General features: G+C 39.3%; 1 protein-coding gene across 3 annotated transcripts in view; it reads left to right on the top strand.

Moving 5' to 3' along the window:
• Positions 1–6,861: 6,861 nt before the first annotated feature.
• The window catches only part of LOC5571949, a 30,846-nt gene continuing 17,557 nt past the window's right edge, over positions 6,862–20,150 (top strand). For 2 of the 3 annotated variants that reach the window (XM_021844751.1, XM_021844749.1), the window contains exons 1-4: positions 6,862–7,138; positions 18,247–18,275; positions 18,531–18,590; positions 19,078–19,678. In XM_021844751.1, the coding sequence (XP_021700443.1) occupies positions 18,547–18,590; positions 19,078–19,678 (645 nt within the window). In that variant the 5' untranslated portion in view covers positions 6,862–7,138; positions 18,247–18,275; positions 18,531–18,546. The remainder of the gene's footprint in view (positions 7,139–18,246; positions 18,276–18,530; positions 18,591–19,077; positions 19,679–20,150) is intronic. The other variant, XM_021844750.1, reaches the window with a different exon arrangement.

Below are 20,150 nucleotides of genomic sequence, written 5' to 3'. Positions count from 1 at the left end.
AGACAACTTGTTGATTGACCTGAACGCAATGTGGAAGAGGGGATACCCTGATGACGCTCTAAAGTCGATAAGAATAGTAGCAATTCCGAAACCGGGTCGGGACCAGACTACACCAGCAGGGAAACGACCAATTAGCTTAGTGCCCACTATTACAAAAGTGATTAACACTGCAGTTCTAGAAAAGCTTGAATCTTTCTTAAATGAGAATAGCATCCTTCCACCGACTTCTTTCGGTTTCAGGAAAGGCCTTTCCACCAACACGTGCTTGACATTCATGATAAACGCAATAAAACAGTTTAAACGACAAAAACTAAAAGTAGCAATGATATGTGTAGATTTGAGCAACGCCTTTAATGCGGTTAAACCAAGCACACTCAACGACAAACTTGTTGAATTGAATGTTCCTGACGAACTCACTACATGGATAGCAAACTTTCTGCAGAACAGACGACTGAACATGCAAATCCGGAACGCAACTATCTCGCGGACGATCAATAGTGGACTTCCTCAAGGCGACATTCTTTCTCCAACGCTGTTCAATATTTACACCATAAGCCTGCATGACATAACCGACGATGACGTTATACTTGTACAGTATGCCGATGATTTTGGCATACTCGTGAGGGGTAAAACGTTAGAGTTGTTAAACGACACAGCCCAAAACTACATGAACAGGTTTGTTGAAGCAGCGGAAGCCCTGAATTTCAAGATAAACGCAGAAAAAACTAAAGGCATAGTCTTTCACAATAGCGACAAGAAACTATCGGTGAAGATAAACGGTGTAGACGTGGAAACCGTTAGAGTCCATCGTCACCTCGGCGTTCAGATAGACAGCTTCTTGACCTTCGGGGCAAACACAAGAGAAATGACAAAAAAGGTTACAGAACGTCTGAACATGCTCAAGATAATCAGCGGGGTCAGATCTGGCTCACATCCTCAAGCCATGTCAAATATATATAATGCCTTAGTCAGAAGCGTTCTAGAATACGGATGCTCCATACAAAACAATGCCAGTATGACGAACAAGAAAAAGATCGAAGTTGTGAATAATCAATGCCTAAGGAAGGTTACTGGTTGCACTAAAAGTACACCTCGAAATGCCTTAACAGCTCTGGCAGGGCAGTACCCGCTTCACCTGAGGCAGGAACACGTTACAAACAAGGAAATAGCACGATCACTTAGCATGGGAAACGTCGTAGCGAATCAACTTAAAGAACTGACTACACCAGTAGAACCCGATCTGGATAAATACAGTTATCTGGAGCGGATGTATTTGAAACAGAGGGAACTTTTTGATAGCATAATGCCAACAGTTGGAATACATCACGTCACGGTGGAAATCTGTCCGCACCTGGACGGATTGACAACAAGCAAAAAGGAAACGAATCCCTTCAAAATGAAACAGCTGGTGTTGTTCACAATGAACAATAAATTCCGAGGGAGGAAGCGCATATTCACGGATGCGTCCAAGGAAGGAGACAAGTGTGCCGTAGGGATATATCTGGAGAGCTGCAGAAGAAGATTTTTCTACAGACTGGAACAGGAATCGAGCATCACGGCTGCTGAAGCCACAGCAATCAGAATAGCATTGTCCTTCGTACAACAAATGGAGCTGCGGGATTATGTGGTATTTACCGACTCGAAATCAGTTTGCATGATGTTGGAAGACGCAGCAGAAGAAAACGCAGGGCCGGCAATTATAGCTGAAATTCTCCACATAGCCCATCAGTACGGTACGGCTATACAGTGGATACCAAGCCACGTAGCGATCCAAGGAAATGAGGTAGCAGATGGATTAGCCAAGCTAGGGATCTCCGATGAAGCACCAACCTACGAAAACAGACTTTTTTTAAAAGACGCATTGTATCACTTCAAAATACAAACTCAACGAAACGCCAACAACTGGTATCAAGAATACTCCATGGACAAAGGGAAAAAGTTCTACGAAATATTCCCAAAATTCTCGACAGAACCGTGGTACCAACGGCAGAAAATGGACGGTCGAGATGTCCGTCTAACAAATCGTTTGATGACCGGTCACGACTTTTCCAAGTCCTGGCTAGCTAAAATGAAAATCGCCGATGATGGGGACTGTGAACTGTGTGAGGTTCCAGAAACGTCCGAGCACTCAATCATCCACTGTCCAAAGCATGGTTTCCTACGAGCAAAATTTCAATTCGAACAAAAATACCTAAGCCTAACAGAACTGTACAAATCGAGAAGTATTGAACTGTATCAAGAAGTAACTGAATTTGTGAAAGAAGCTAAGTTGAAACTGTAAACAATATCAGCTGATAGAAACGGCTAGCCGTCACGCACTCAACGCTGGAAGCGAGTGAATTCTGGCCATATGGTCGTCGTTACCGGGCCACAGTACAGGAGCTGTCAAACACAGCTCCGAACAGAGCAAAGAAGAAGAAGAAGAAGACAAGATCCGGCTAGAACAGCGTGGGACCACGGAGAGATCGGAGGAAGGACCGCAAGCACTTCTGCAAGCATTGCTCTCGATAAATCTGCCGGTTTGTGATGCCGGTTGTAATGAACGGCTTGCTGTACTGTCTGCACTTGCAAATCGCCTGCCACTACAGGTACTTCTACGCGAATTTGTCCTTCTTTCTCTTCCGGGACTTTTCTGGAACCTCCATGCGGGACGTACCGATAAAAAAATCGAGGCAGGGGATGTGTAGAAATTTTAAGATATGTTCCAAACAAACATTACAGTACAAGTAATGTAAGTACAAACTTATTAACCCATTGTAAAAACTCATTCTTCAAATCATAATAAAGAAATTTGCTGAAAAGAGAAATTCAATCCGACGGATGGCCGAAGAGATATTCATGAGTTTGTTTGCTATTATTTAGCTTAATATGGGATTATAGCCCTGCAAACATGTACAAAAATCCCAAATAAAATTAGCTCAAAAGGATTTGTTTTTTCAGCAACATCCTTCATTAAGGTTTGAAGAATGAGTTTTCAATATATGATGATAAGTTTATACTTACATTACATTACTAGCGTATTTGGAACATTTCTCAAAATTTCTTCATAGTAATTTCCATATAAACCTACATATTCTTTGTCACCTTTAAATCTCTTAAAAAGCTGAAAATTTCACAGAACACTATTATTATGGTAAGGATGCTAAGGAGCTAAGATGCTAAGGAAGATTGGATTTTCAAACAATTTTAAAATTTGAATCGCCCTAATGTACATATGTTTGGATGTCTGATCTTTCAGCGTCGTTGCGGGCTCTCTGCATCATTCTCCTAGCCCGAAAGCAGCTTGTACGCAGATCGGCAATCGTCGAGTTCCACCAGTAAGCTGGGCGGCGACCATGTCGCGGTTTACCTTCCCTCTGCATGGTTGCATCGTGCTAATGCCGCTGTCAACTTATTCGCAGTAAAGTGCTGAGCATTGCGCTCCAATCTCAACGCTTCAACAAACACCTCCTTGTCAAACTGCGACGTTTTCCACCTCCGCTCCTTTGATGGAATCGCACGCGCTTCCAACTGCCGTCCGCTACCAATATTGTATCGAAGCGCTTGAAGGTCACTGTGCGTATACTCCTCACTCACTCGCCAGTTCAAACTTCCTGACAGCCCAGGGCTACAGAAAGTTACGTCAATAATTGACTCTCGACCATCCCGACGGTATGTGCTGGTGGTACCATCGTTGGCAACATCGACGTTTAGGCCAAGGACTCCAGTAGATTGCTCCCTCTTGAGTTGGTGAATCGACTGCCCCATTCTATGGCCCACGCGTTGAAATCGCCGGCTATGACGACTGGTCTGCGGTCTGTGAGCTCTTGAGTCAGCTTGTCGAGCATCTCGTTGAACTGGTCAACAGACCATCGCGGGGGTGCGAAGCAGCTACAGAAGAAGACTCCGTTAATTTTGGATATAACAAAGCCTTCATCTGCACGATGTACCACTTCCTGGAAAGGATATCTTCCCACCGTCCATATCGCCACTGATTTTGCGTTGTCTGCTATCCAGTTCCCATCGCCGGCCGGGACACGGTATGGCTCCGAGATGATAGCCACATCGCACTTGTACTCCGCCACAGATTGCCTCAGCAAGTGTTGTGCTGTGTCACAGTGGTTGAGGTTAATTTGTTTAGATGTATATAATTTGTTAATTTCTGTTTGGATGTATATATAAGTAAATGAATGAATCTGTAAGAAAATATTTAAGTATACTAGGAATACAGGAGAATGGATAGTAGTCGAGATTTCAGTGCTTTTTTTTCAAATGCGACCTGGTTTTTTTTTTATAGAACTGTTATTGATCTATAAGTATTCACCTATTATAATAACAAATAAAGCAACTATTTCCAATAAAAAAAATTAAATTATCAAGATTTGTGATTTATGTGCAAGTATATAATACATTTGAAAAGTTTCCGGTATTTCTCTTTTGTATCTACGAGTAGAAAGGGAAATCTCTCATAATTTATGATCTCGTCCCAAAAGCCATAGGTGACCAAGTGTGTAGCTTGTTATTACTGAGCAAACGAATTGATTTACACTTTATTTCAAAATGCTACGATGAAGAGAAAATCATTATCTGTCTCACAGCGGTGAGTTTTTATTTTAGTCAGTTTATATGCTTTATAACAGCGAGCTACACACTCGGTTACCAATGGTTTTTAGGGTGAAGATACATAGAAGTCAAACCTCGAATTTTCAAAAGCACAAGGCTAGAGAAGCAGACAACCGGTAACTCACTGGTCACTAGCCAGGGGCACGGTTATTTGAAAAATTTGTATTCTCGGATTGCATTTAGGTCCCATAACAACTGTGCAAAATTTCAGCTCGATCGGTGAAACTATATTTACGCGCCAGCCGTTCAAAGTTTGTATGGGATTTACTATGGGAAAACTTACTTTTGCAAAGAAAAATCGTCAGAGGTCGCCCATTGACCTCTATAAAAATTCTGAACACAGACCTCGATAGGTATTTCTACGATGAACAACATTGTCGAAGATCGCAAAGCAATCCGATGCTTGTGAAAAAAAAGTTATGCTTTTCATAAATTTTGCCCATTTTTGTTATTTTTGTTATTCCTTTACGTGTTAATCAACGTCGCCTTGCTAATAGGTTTTCATTGAATAACTTTTTTCGCAAGTATCGGATTGTTTCGCGGTCTTCGGCAATATTGTTCATCGTAGAAATACCTATCAAGGTCTGTGTTCAGAATTTTTATAGAGGTCAATTGGTGACCTCTGGCTTGGGACCTAAATGCAATCCGAAAAGTGGACTGGAGAATCTAAATTTTGTCTCACACTACTGGTCACTCGCTGGTGGCGACCAATCAATAAAATGTTCGACGTAAAGGTTCTCTAGATTTGTGCTCTTAAAAATTCGAGGTTTGACTACCTTAGGACGAAATCATAAGTTATGCGAGAAATATTTCCTAATAACTTGTTACATCATTATCACCAATTTAAGTACGATTTTCAAGGGTTTTCGTGGAAAATAATTAAAATGACAGTTTTGTGATTATGCGTATATCATATGTCATTTATGCTCATTGCAGCTCTTTGGACCAAGATCAACTTTAATTTCCATGCCAAGGTATTCAAATGGTTTGATCTTGCATTTTGCCCCGTATATCCATACGTTCAACGCAATGTGAGTCGGTATAACAACACATATCCATAAATATTTCACACAAAATAAAAAAAATGGTCTGGACCCCCCGACCGATTTTTTTGATTTTGGTCGCAAATGAAAGAGCAAAGTCTAATTGTTTTTGGTTTGAAATTTCAGACTTACCTATTTTTTTGTAATAAAGTTGCTCCACAAAGACACCGTGGTATTTTGCTTGTCAGTTCAGTTTGTCGTCCTGACACGCCCAACCCGCTTTACGGTCTGCTGGACGAATCACTTCGGCGTATAGACCTTTTTGGCCACGTCTCGAGTAGAAAGGTTCTTGTTATTATTAAAGTACTGCCTTATCTTCCGCACCTTCTCTGGGTATTCCGTTTCCGGTTGCTCCCAACGTCTTCATCTCCTGGAACATCTTCACAACACGGAACACCGATCCATCTGTGCGACTGAACAGGATTATCGATCACCGCACCCAAGATTTGCTGGCGTATCTCTTCTTGTTTCCAATGCATCTTGAAAACTACTTGACAGATCGCGATACAATTTTGCACACATAAACATAACACTCTAAACTAGTATTACTCAAATTTCGATATGTTTACGCACGCGATAAAAAGATACACCCAAAACAAAGTGTTGCATTCTTTCAAGTCCAATATTTATAGTAAAATGACACCAAATCGTCAAGGCATTATTGATTGTTCTCAAATTGAAACAATTTGTCTAAAACTAGGAACACTTAAGCCAAATTTTAATTGCAATTCAACCATACATTATCACCGACCAAGGTCCAAGGTTTTAGCTCAATCATTTTGAATCATTTCCACAACATCAAAAATGTTATCCGATCGACCTAATTAAAAGAAAACTTCTATCGCGAAACAAGTCCACAGCCGCCAAAACAGAGAGTGCAACTCCTACGCATATCGAAATTTTCACAAATAGAACCATTTCTCCCACCTCGGCTCAAAAGAGATGTTTTCCTAACTTCTCTCCAAGTCATTCATAACAGCTGACCACAACCGTCAGTATATTCTGAATGACGATCAGCACATGCCTGCAGATACAAACAACGTCTCTATTTTGGCTGGCGCTTAACAACTGCCACCAGTGGTCAAAAACATACCCACACATGCTCAAACGATCGTGTCACGATCACGATCATCATCATTATCGTGAAAAGATCTTGCTGACGGAAGCGGAGGATGCCCACTGACTGGCTGACTTGTTGAGATGATCTTTCTCGGTGAAGATCAATTCGTCACACGCTGAGCCAAACCAAGCGACCACTCTACTCTCGGTGGTGATCATTCACGGTTTGAACTCATTAACGGAAGGTGGCATTACGCGAAGAGACCTTTGGCTTAGAAAAGGACGTTTCTGGGAAGAAACATAATATTGGATAGTAATTGGTGGTATTTACAGCAGTTTTGAGTGATACTCGGTGATAGTTCAAGATTATTTGTGTACAGGAGTACTTCAGACTTGCCACAAGACGGTGAAATACGTGATCAGCTGATTTCCAGGTACGAACAGATTAAAAATAGTCTGTCAAGTGTTACAACACCATGTCAACTCCACCAGTTATAGAATAGAGGAAAGTTGTACGGATATCGTACGCTTGATGTGTTTCGTAGAGAAAACAAGAAAATCTGTTAAGTAACAGTCCGTTAACACAAACATGTTTTCACCCTGAACAGTTTGATTGCGTAAACATTGTACCAACAAAAGGACGGAATTTTAAATGGATTAAGTCATACCACCCTTACAAAGGGCCTATTTTAATATTCAATCGATAACCCGTAGATCTCCAATATCTAACCCTCGATCTCAAGTGATAGTGAAAATTTTCGCCATTCAAAGATGGCGGTCGTTTCAAGAAGACAAGAAAAACGGCCACTGATGACGGTGGTGGCAATGATTCTATCTATATCCACCCGCCACCGTCCACATCGTCGACGTTTGCTTACAAGATAGGTGAACCAACGACAAGAAAAACTGATGTTTCGTGTTTTGCAGCCTGAATATCAACCGAGTGTCCATCGAGCGAAAACGATGAGTGTTTTCCTCAATTTATTTTCTCTTATTTAAAGTCCGTTTTATTTTCAAATTTTGCCAAACAGCAAATCCAATTTACGAGAGGAAAATAAGAAAACTGATTCTAATGGACGGTGGACTCTATTCGCGTCAGCAAATGCTCGCGCGCATTCGACTGATCGGGCAGAAATGTTTGCGGGGATGTTTTAGACAATGATGTGCTAAGGGAGGGCCCAGTAAACCACGTATCGTATAAGAATGTGTGCCAAAAATCTCATATTCATACGTCAAAAATCAGAATCGCACAATATGCCAAATCAAAACGAATAAATGTTAACACAAATTGTATATAATTCTCCACTACGATTCATTGTCGACAAACTTTGTTGACAACAAACCATGCCGTAAATAGTATAATCTAGAATCGCGTCAAGTTGTATAAACTGACAGATCATTTATCAATGCAGACTAGCATCAAATGAAATCGCAATAACTTAGCGAAATTTACCACCCGAGGTTGGTAACTTCTGGCGGTGGGCTTCAAAGAACAACAAAGCGTGTGTGCTGTAGAGCAAACTTCCTTTCATATTGGCAAATAATCTCTCCTCATTCATCAAGCGGTCTGTGGTTTAGTGGTATGGTACTGGGTTAGGGATCCAAAGGTCTGGTGTTCGAGTCTCGCTGGAAACTTTTTTTTTTATTTTTATCGGAATTTTGTGGCATCGTATTGCTGACCATGGAAAGTCTGAAAAAGTCGTGGGAAGTCCGTATATGGCCTCCACTTTGGTGTGTATATAGCGTTTTCATGCATTTTATACGAGTGATTTGATTCATATATAATGATGTATAGCAAAAAATATACCAGCCAAAATGTTGACTGGGGGACTAAGGAGGGGCAGTTGGATGCTCGCTTAATAATGGTTTTTGGTGGTGTTTGTCTTGTTTGTTCCATCTTAAAACACTTGTTCAAAATTGGTTTACGCAATTAATGAATAGCCCCTTAGATTACTAAGGAAACTATATTTGTATAATAAAGAGCAAAATATTAAGTTTTAATGGCATTCTTAGGTATGACTTATACTCTTAATAATCGTTTTATTCACACATTTCATACTTTTAAATTTATGTACGCATATTTATCGATCTACTGCAATTTGTAAACGTTTTTCTCCTACTATTTCGAATGGTAAGCTCAGAATAGCATATTATGAAAATTATACATCGAAAATAAATTCGATTTATTTACAGCAGTGTTGCCAATTTTGATGAGTTTCATAGTGCTTTGAGAGGTCTATGAAAATAAACGCATTTTTTCTCTACTGTGCTTTATATATGACGTGGGAACTAAATCAACATAAATAATCTTCTACATAAATAAAAATGGAGTGGTATTTGTATGTCACGAAATGACTTGAGAACGGGCTGTCGGATTCTGGAAATTCTTCCACAGATGCAAGCCCTTATGGAAAATAAAAAATATAGGTTGCCGAATGTTTCTGCCAAAGCTTCATAATCTTCATAATTCATAATCACTATTGTTTTATTTTTCTTATCCGTGTATAATTTTATTATTTTGGTGGCTTTTTTATTATCACAACATCGTACAATATTAGTCATTCGCTTGCACCTTATATAGGTGCAAGCAGTACGGTAATGACAATGCGATAGAGGTAGCTAACAAGAGAAGCAGTGCGCAGCAGATAACTTTACCATGCCTACCGTTGCTCTCGGCTTTTTGCTGCTATACGATCAAAGGCGAACAATAGTGAATGGACTACTGCACTGCTTTGGAGTGATTGAAGCAGCCAACGATGACGCTGACTGCGATGCGAGAGCGAACAATGGGTGATCAATGTTACCCCATATCAACAGAATCAAAATATCACTTGAAACATTTTTTGAACCAAGCTTAAATATTAGTAGAAAACAAAATACAGTACACATTCACGAGCGGTAAGTGCCAGTACTTGTTTTAACAATGTAAAACTTGCAATATTCGCATTTTCAAACGAAACATTTAAGAAATATCCAAAAAACTTATCAATGTTACCCCGGATAACGGTACTTGAATAAATAATATCAAATCTACATTCTCTATTAAGGGATGGTACACAAATTATGTCACGCTAAATTTCAACATTTTTGACCCCCTCCCCCCCCCCCTTTGTCACGTTTTTTGTATGAGTCCTCCGAAATTTTTGTAAGGCTTGTCACGCTTGGCTTGACCCCCCCCCCCCTCGAAGCGTGACGTAATTTGTGCATGACCCCTAACACAAAATGTTGTACATGGACTTCGAAAACCCAAATAATTCGCAACGTGCAATATCCAAAATAGCTGAGAATCGTGATTTTTACTGTTTTCTGTGTCACCAAACGTCACGAAGAACGTCTGACTAGCGACCGGAAAAAGGAGTGGACAAAAATCATTCCCTCAGGAGCGGCGACAGAAGAGTACACGGAGAAATCAGACTACCCAAAAAATAAGTTCTTTTATCTTAAATTTGGGTAAACTGCATGTAGTTTTTACCCACGGTTGGGTTTTTTGCCTCTCTCGCAACAGCAATGTTGTTAAAAACAGAGAGAGACGCACAGACCCAGCGTCGAAGTTCAATGGAATAAGCCAAATTTGGGTTCTTTCGAGTTTACCTAATGTTAAGTTGTTTTAACCCATCACGGAGACTTCGAAAGCTAACGCTGGGTAGATTTTTTTTGCACTGAGTTGTTTGTTCTACCGCTGTCAAATGGAAACAACCTAATGTTAGGTATCAGTTAACCCAAATTTGGGTTATCCCACGGAAGAGCCGAATTGCGTCAAAAGAAGTCAAGGTTGGGTTGATTTGCAGCTCCGTGTAGTTGGAGTTTTCAAGTACCGTAATTCGGGGTGTAGTTGATCAGTGGGGAGAAGTTGATCAATCACGTACCCACATGTATAAACTGTCAAGAGAGCTACGATTCGAATTCAATTAGCACAATTTCTTTGACGTCGTATTACCTGATGGCTGCTCTTGATGTTCCTATGTTCGGTATGACATTCAAGATAATTATACCATGGAAAAACATTGATTGGCGTCACGATGTGATATTGCAAAAAGCTATCGTTTACCACAAATTTCAAACAAAAGATCAAGCATCAAGCTGGCCAACGCCCGTTTGAAGTCCAGAAGGCACTAAATCGTAACTATGACGCAGAATATGGTAGTAAAATCAAACACACAATAAAACTTAAAAAAAAAATATATCAAAATCTATGAACTTCATGAATTTCTTCAGTCTATGTGAACATATTTAGTAAATTGGATGGCATTTATATAATATTTAGAAATTCAGAAGAATCATATTAACGTTAAGATTGACAACGTAACATTGATCAGTTTTTCGGATATTTCTTGAAAATTCAATTTTGAAATGCATATGTTTAAAATTTTATATATTATTTTCTATCTTTATTGTAATTTTCACGAATGACTAGACTTTCGTGACGAATAATGTATCAACGGTACATTTTCAAACACCATTATTTACCTTTTATCATTGATTTCCGTCGCTCCAGCTTGTTTTGACACGAGAACACGACCAGCTGGAGCATGAGAACAATGACGATGACGACGATGACTGTAAGCATCGGTGGACCAGCTGATTTTGTTGTGTAAACAAGACCAGCTGGTGAGTCGAGAACAAAGAGAAAATGGTAAACACCGAGCCGGCCGGAGAAAACTGTCATGAACATCAGGATAATTGCATGGGTGGCGGTGAACGAAAAGGGGCAGCGAAATCGAAGGCAAAATCTGAGAAAGACGAAATTCAGATCACTAAAGTCTAAGCAGTGAAAACAATGGCAATATTAACGAGATTTTCAGCTAGTTCATCTTTGGACCATCAGCTTTACTTCCCTTTTGAAGGAAGTCGTCACTATGACTTGTGTTTTCAAAAGTGACTATCTCGGGAATGGGATTCGATCCCAGGTCTTCGGTGTGATAACCGCCTGTTCTAACCACTACATCCGGGTCCGTCTCCAAATTTTATATTTTTAAAACATGTACTGGCACGCATCGCTCGTGATTATAAACTATGTTTTGTATTCTGAAAGTTTCCTGTATGTTTAAAAAATGTTTCAAGAGTTTTTGTAAAGAGTGTACGGAATTAGGTTGTGTGACGGGATTGGTGGTCCAAAGGCTACCGCTTTTGCTTCATAAGCAGGCCATGGGTTCAATCCCAGGCCCGTCCTTTTCCTCGTACTTTGAAGTTGTATCTATCACTTGCTTCTGTCCTTCACTCTTATTATATCACAGTTGATCTATCTCAGTGCATAGCATTTGCTAGAACCCGAGACGAACAGAAATAAACCGTTTCCCTACGCTTCCCTTCTTTCATCAATATAGCACACCTTTCCTTACCTTGATACATAGGCAGTCTGCTAACCAAACCAGCCAACCTCTCTGCACATAGTGCAGGTAAAATGAACATCCTCAAATTATCAAGAGGCACATATCTAGAAAATCAGACTGCGATTTGAACTGAATCGATTGGTATCATACTGGTGATGACCAATCGACCAAGATTTCAGTCTTAGTCTTAGTCAAATTCAGACTTAGTTCTCAAGATTTCCTCTTTTGAAACTTTGAGGTTTGGTTTCGGAGTGGTTTGGGAAAGCACAAGCAATCGGGTTCGTTTTTTTTTCTAGTGTCGTCGGCGTTGCGATGCCCTGTTTGCGCGCGATTTGCTGAACAGTGGGGTAGTGTGTGGTCAATCGAGGATGGATCATCAACTGGTGAGTTCGTTTCATGCTTATGATTACACATTTGTATCGAGGCAACGTTACGGTTTTGTATTTTTTCAAACAAACTATGAATGGTTCGTCACTACTAGTGTCGGCATAAACCCTTATTCTGTTTTAAATAAGTTTAATATACATAAACCTTTCATTTTTCGTCATTACTAAGAATAATCTTCAAGTAGTTCGACATTACGAATGTGAGCGTACTATGGGATTACGTTTTCTTAGAAATAGTCTATAGTGTTTTTTAGTAAATATTCACAGCTATTTCACTTATTTACATCTAACTGCATTCAATTAAGAAGACTGATTAGTGTTTTGAACTTATTTAGAAGTTTGTAATTCTATCATTATCGTTTTTCAAACAAACTATGGATGGTTCGTCACTTCAAGTGTCGGTATAAACCCTTATTCTTATTGAATATAATTTTGTTACACATAGTCTTCTTTACTTGTCATTACTAAAAATAACCTATTAATGGTTCGACATTTTGAATGTCGACCTTTTTTCTTAATCTTCTTTTTTAGTATATCTTTTCACCGCGGGATAAGATTCGAGAATAGTTTTAAGTAAAAGTCGTGTTTTCCCTCCTTATCCATGGATCACATCACCGACCAAAGGTGACTCCCAGATCATTTTCCTTCATCACTAATAAACACCCTTCCCGTGGTGATTGTGGAGATGCAGAGGTATTCTCGGTCGCTAGAAGCAACAATAATTACACCCTAACGTTCTCCTAGTAGCACACGTGTTATAAATGCGGCAGAATAACTCTTATATAACTAGATTTGGTCATATAAGAGTTATTCTGCCTCAATTATAACATGTGTATAACTCGGGTCCTTCCTCATCCCAACTGACTGTAAGGACTTGGCCGGCGCCGTTATTGATCAATAATATGAGATCTGCTAAAATTGCACTTCGAGAGTAAGCGGAAACTCCCATCCCTTATTCATTTGGATCTAAGTGCAATCCTTACCAGTTCCGATCAATCACGGAGTAGCAACCATTGACATGTACAGTCAGTCTATGCTATGCTGAAATTTTGAGATTTGGTTTCGATGCAACTTAAAATTGATCGTTTCCTGAAAATTTAGCTACGATTTTTTTTCCAAACTTGTTCAAACTTGCATTGATGAGCTACAATTTGTTATATCTTTGTTGCCAACTAATGACAGCCATTTTGTCGTATTCTGGAAGAACAGAAACATCCGTAACAGTAGGATCAATCCACAAATCAACCCAGATGGATGCGTTTTTTTTTTTCAAACATCCTGATTTTGAAAGGCAATTTCTTAGTCTTCAAACGTAAAAAAAAAGTTAGCCAATTGTTCCCAACCGGGCTTAGTCCTGGGCCTCAGGGTCGTTTCAATTGCTCCAAGAGGAAATTGGGGGAGATGATCGGAAAATCTTCCCTGAAAAAACTAAGGGCGTTGTCCTACGCCTAAATCTGGCCAAGGTGGACACAATCTCAAAGTAAAAGATGGAGGAAAGGGCTTGGCACGTAATAAACAAGGTGTAAAAATTGAATATTACATTGTTTCTATTTTTCATGGTTCCATCTTTTTAAATTTATAGGAGAGAGTTAGGGAAATTGGAAAGATTACTGACAGCATCCTCTTCGTGTGATAATGCCGCACACGGCAAGAAAAAAGTTGAGTTGTAAAGAAAATGAATAGACATATTAAAATTATACCGCTAATGTCGCTGTAAATCTTGTGACCAACATCTAGTTTGCATCTGAGACGAGACTCGCGGAGACGGTCTTCTTTTTCTATGATTGCTGAGTTTTTTTCTTATTTCACTTTGTGTTTAAACCAATTATGAGCATGCTGTTCAAATCCACACATGAATTTCTCAGCAAAAAATGATTGAGTTTGCTTCACATCGAATCATAAATAGCTGTTTGTGTGAAATTTCATGCCAGCAAACGTAGCAGACATTAGAAATAATTGATCTTCTGCTAAGATTTATCAGCAACTTTGGAAAGTACTGCTCCGCCGACTGATTTTTTTTAATAACAGTTTACTTTGAACACAATACTTTTCACTTTTTCAGCCATAAAAACGGTGGGCTGCATTTGACGTTTCGTGAGAGGGGAATCTGGGCTGCATATGACGTTGATATTTTTCCTCTTCGCGAGTCTCTCTCAGGTTTGCATGTTTCAGAGGTGGTACTCAAAGTGTCAGATTCATCTTCAATTCAATCATAGTAACATGTTTTCGAAATCAAAACATAATCTCTGTCATAGTTTTTGCCAAGGTATCTAAAAGGGAGGTAGTCCAATGTGTCATATTTCCCATTCCGCCATTTTGAAATGCCAAGTGACAGCTGGCGAGTTTGTTCTGGTTGTTTGGACATCAGGTGCATAACGTAACAAAGTAGGTATAGAATGCTTCATTCACACCCATATCTGTGTGGTATACGTGGCATTTATTGTCATTTACTGTGTAATGCACTGATAGTAGAATTAATATGAACTTACGAGTTGAAGTTAAGGCCGCACGGGACGTAATCATAATCACCCTATCCATTTCAAGAAGCAAATCCCAAGAACCACTCCATATATCGATGCGAAAATGTATCACTATGATTCTATATATGTAGTGCACAACCCGATAAATTTTCAGCTTCATCGGTTCACTAAAACTCGAGATTTGCTTCCACAAAGTTTTGATGATTATTGTTAGAGTGAGACGAAAGATTGGGAAAATAACACTCTCCCGTGTCCCCTTAAAAGAACACAACCGTCACCGTCAGACGGCAACACCGTGGCACATCATCTCTTTCATCGGTGGACCGTCGGTGGTGGGTGGCTCTCATCCACAGAACTATTCGAAATTTCCACATTTACATGCATTACATGCAATTGTCAACCAGTTTTCAACTTTTCTGCGACTTAAAACACCGGAATACTATATTAACGACGATTTGATTCGCGACAAAACAGCTTATCAATACTGGAGAAAATTTTCACTTCACTCTATTTATGTTTGTTGGAGTAAACATTCCCTAACAATCCCATAGAAACGGTAGAGTGAAAAACAGTGTTGTACACAAACCCGCCAGCTAGCCAACTCGCCAGCTGTCGCTTCCACCTTCCCCGCAGCTAAGCACACCGCGCACCCACTGACTGCTAGATCAGTAAACCTGTCATTATAAAAACCTTGGTATGGACGTAACAGCGCCTCTAGCGTTCTAAATCTAATATTTCTAATAGGAAATGTGAATTCAGTGTACTCGTAATTGAGAAAAAAAAATCGATATATGTGCTCAAAATTTATGCTTAATTTACACATCTGCTATTTTGATCATTGCGCCTATAGTAGCAAAATATTTTGATTTTTTTTATCTTGGGGTAATTTCTAATACGGTAAGGCTTCGTTTATAGCTAAAATATTTAATTATTCAACCCCTACACGGATGAAAAAGTAAAACAAATATGCATGAGTAAGTAAGACACAAATTATGAGTAAATCCACCTTTGCTTGATTATTAGTGAATTGAACTCAATCGTGTATAAAATCCGTAAAAATGGACATATGCTTATAACGTAGTGGAAGATTCATAGAAAGCTTGACCTACAAGTAATTTCACGAAACAGTCTGATAATGGCAATTAGGGTTGGGAAAAAATTTGAAATTCACTCTGCAGTAGCCAAGCAAAGCAAATCACAGTCAGCGAAGCCAGTGAAACATCGCTGCTGTAGACAAAAAGGCTTGAAAATAGCAAAACACCCGTTTCTAACGGCAACCCAAAATGACTGTAGAAAAATGTTCTATTTCCCGCATTTAGAGCCTTCAATCAGAGACAAATAGAGACCTCCATGTCCCTCGTAATTGCCCAAAATTTTATGGCTCATAAGGTAATCTAGAATGCCGTGGAAAGTGTACTGCGATCTGTCAAACTTGGGTACCTTTTGCATTACCGAGGGACCAAATGCAGTACTAGAAGTGGTACCCAATCTGAGCCCGAGTGCGACGGACCTGCTTCAATGCCACTAACGATTCAGAAAATGTATGCGCCCAACATAGGCTACTTGATGAGATTCACGGTTTTGAACTACTGTACTGGGAAGAGCCACGTGAGTTTCTCGAAATTCAAGCCTACTACTATCATTATTCCACGCGACCCGAAATCAACGATATTTTTTTAACTTAAACTCAAAAGTTTAAACTAACTTTGTTTCCTACGAAGAGTATTCGATTCCGTCACTGGTCCTGTATCTGAAACCGTGGTCTCATCTGTAAGCTTCATTTTTTACCGCAATAGAAATATTCAACGTTTGATAACTTTTATGTTTCTCGATATTATCGGACCATTTTTTCACAATTCTCAAAACACTTCTATAGTTTGAGAACCTATGTGAATATCTGACATTGGTGATCTGGTTTTAAAAATTTTTCGAGGTTCCTTGGGGGACCGACATTTTCCAAATATTTTACGTCAATTTATCACAAAAATAAAATGTGGGCTACACTAAGCTAAGTAATAAAAAGCTACTCTGAAAAAATCATACAAATCTGTTAAGTGTTCTAGGAGGTATCTGAAAATTACGATACGATGTGTTTTAAGATCTTTATTTGGCCAGTGTAGTACCATGAATGCTCATTACTCAGATACGGCTGCACCAAATTGCTCCATTTTTTCACAACTCTCATTTATGTATTGCTCCGATGAGTGAATAACCAAATACGATAAAAAATCTGTATCCTGGGTTATACCGTTTTGAATCATATTCCGAACACTTATGGCCAACAGTGGCTTCAAATGCATCTGATTGGCATAAATTAGCTGATATTTGTGTAAATTTTAATTATTCCTAAGTCTAACTGTTAGCTATTGGGTGTACCGATAATAATGTTGATTAAATTAGTTTTAGTATTGTTTTTACGTAAAAGTATGGAACAACATTTTGATTCAAATGTCGAACACTGTGATAATTATGTCTCATATTCCGAACACTTTGATTCAAATTCCGAACAGCACGAATAAATCGTATTCAAATGAATAATTTCGCAAATAAATTTATCTGAGCTTGTTCTACTGGACTCACTACTCTCGCGGTATAAATTATGTTGGGGACGTTAAAATTTGATTTCACTTGACTGCCATTTCCTTGTTATTTGGTGGCATATTTCAGCGAAACATTTCAACCAAACTGTCATACAAAAACCGAGTGTTCTGAATATGAATCTGTTCGAAATTTGAGACAAAACGGTAGCTACGCGTCGGTCCCACAAGAAATTTCAGAATATCTAAGGATCTAGTTGACCAATGAACAATGATACTAAAACTAGAAAAATTTTTTGAGAACTTGTGAAATAATGGTGCAAAAATATTGAGAAATAAAAAAGTTATTGAGTTTTGAATATTTTTATTGCGGCAAAATATGAAGCTGCCGGCAGAGGGGTTAATGGAGCAATGCCACAAGAGGTCTTGTAGAATTTTATTTTTCAGAAATGCTGCTGCTGAGCTCTTTTAGCCAGTCCATGCAAAGTAACACCACTAGTAGAATGATAAGTGTTAGCTCTTCCTGATAGTGGTATTGATGAACGTGATCGAGTCGTTGAATAGTTGTATGACTTGGACCATTATTTTGTGTTAAACTGATGTTTTTCTGACCACGATATATATTGTACCGATGAACAAATCGTCCAAGTTACATTAGCTGAATAATAATTTTTCCTACTGAAATAAATTTAAGAGTGATTTGTTCAACTCTAACAAAATGTTTGTTAGGTCGGTACTCTCAAGGTTTAAGCTATTATCCTATGTTAAATTATGTTCTATCATTATATTTCGCCCTACTCACGCTACAGGTGATCGCTTATTTTTGTGAAAGCCATAGGTACGTATTTCTTGTTTTGCTTGACCATTTCCTCCCGTCCTGTTGTGCTTCTTTTTTCGTCACACATTTGACACCGAAATTCATTAGCGTCCAAACTCAAAAATTGTTATAAATAGCTTCCCAAACATGATGTTGATGTTACATAAAAAAGCTTCCCAGTGAAAAAATATGAAAAATTATAGATAATATATTGCTTAATAGCACTACTGATTATGTTCTCCGTCCCCTCTCTCTAAACCGAAACTGCACTTGCAGAAAAGTCTGTATCGCTATGGAAAAGTCGTCCCGTCCCGTGAGAAATCGTAAACGAAGTAGGTTAGTTCAAACGGTTGAGCGTCTTAATCCTTCGCTGCGCGTTGCCCTTGTTTTGCCGCAATACTAACTTAATCTAACGGATCGAACCTATATGTCTGTTTGCCCTGACTTAATTTTAGACACAATCATCAAATCCAACACGTATCATGTAATTTTTGCATGTTTCTCTTCTCACAAGAAAATTTGATTGTACTGGTATGTCACGAGTCGGGAAAACACGACTGAAAACATTGCTGTTTTTCGCTCGACGCATGCGTGATCATTTCACGATCACATCCACTAACACATTTGCTGCTGGCGTGAAATTCACTCTCAATGATCAAACACACAGAGACTCGAATATGAAACAGGTTGCTCTGAAATGTGATACTCTTACTAAACTGTGTTTTGTTTGCTGCTCGGTTTGTTGAACTACCATGATTACATCTCACTCTTGGTATACACTGATGATCGTTTGCCGTTCGTTGCTTTTATATTTTTCCCTCAGGAAAGTATGGCCACCTGGGGATATCCACCGACCAATCAAGCGGCTCTTCACGCCAGAGATCAAACGCATGCTCAAGGATTGGCTTGTTCGCCGACGCGAGAATCCCTACCCCAACCGGGAGGAAAAGAAGCAACTGGCCTACGAAACCGGTCTAACCTATACGCAGATCTGCAATTGGTTTGCCAACTGGCGTCGTAAGCTCAAGAACTCCGGCCACGATCCCATCAAGAAGACCTGGGGCAATTTGATCAAGAACTACAACACCAACGCGAAAGGAAACGTGGAACAGTTCAGCATTTGCTCGGAGGACAGCATTTGGGGTGAAAATGGCGAGGATTCGCAGGGGTCGCGATCGCCTCCTTCGGGTAACTTTTCGAAGCGATCGTATCCGACCTACATTAACGGTAATCACAGCAGCAATAATAACAATAACAGCAAGGCTTTCGTGAACTACATGAAGTATATGGAAAGAAGGAGTAGTGACACTTCTGAAGATGATACACCTGGTACATATCCCGGTAATATGTTCATAGATCACTGCTACACTCCGAACAACTACAATGCCGTGTTTGGACTCCCCGTGCAACCGCAGTGCTTCCAGGTTGGTATTTGGAATTTGATTTAACTATCCACTGGGATTGTCTATAAATTACGCTAAGCTTTTAGCGGGGAAGGGGGGGTGCAGGTAAGCATGACGATCTATACAATATTTTAAAAGTATCCTTATAAAATTTATGACATTGAGGGATCGGGGAAACGAGGTAGATTGTTTGTAAATTATCAAATTTCACGTGACGTTCGTATGACGTTTTCTTCTATCTGGTATTACGCATTCTAACTGGGACAGAGTTTGCTTCTCAGCAGTGTTCTTATCAGCACTTAAACAGTTATTAACATAGAGCTTTCCTGACAATTTACCATTTTGCAAGTGTACATCGTGTGGCAGGTACGAAGAAACGTTATTCAGCTTTTTTACGCTGGATATAAAACGACAAGGGGTGATTTGATTTTGACATTTATTGCCTACAGATGTTATAGAGAAGTCTTAGTAGGCAATGATTTGATTTTGTTGA

This window comes from Aedes aegypti, chromosome 2, assembly GCF_002204515.2.
Source record: "Aedes aegypti strain LVP_AGWG chromosome 2, AaegL5.0 Primary Assembly, whole genome shotgun sequence".
In the NCBI taxonomy this organism is placed as follows: Eukaryota; Metazoa; Arthropoda; class Insecta; order Diptera; family Culicidae; genus Aedes; species Aedes aegypti.
The sequence above is the reverse complement of the archived record's forward strand: the minus strand, read 5'-3'. Positions and strand labels throughout refer to the sequence as shown.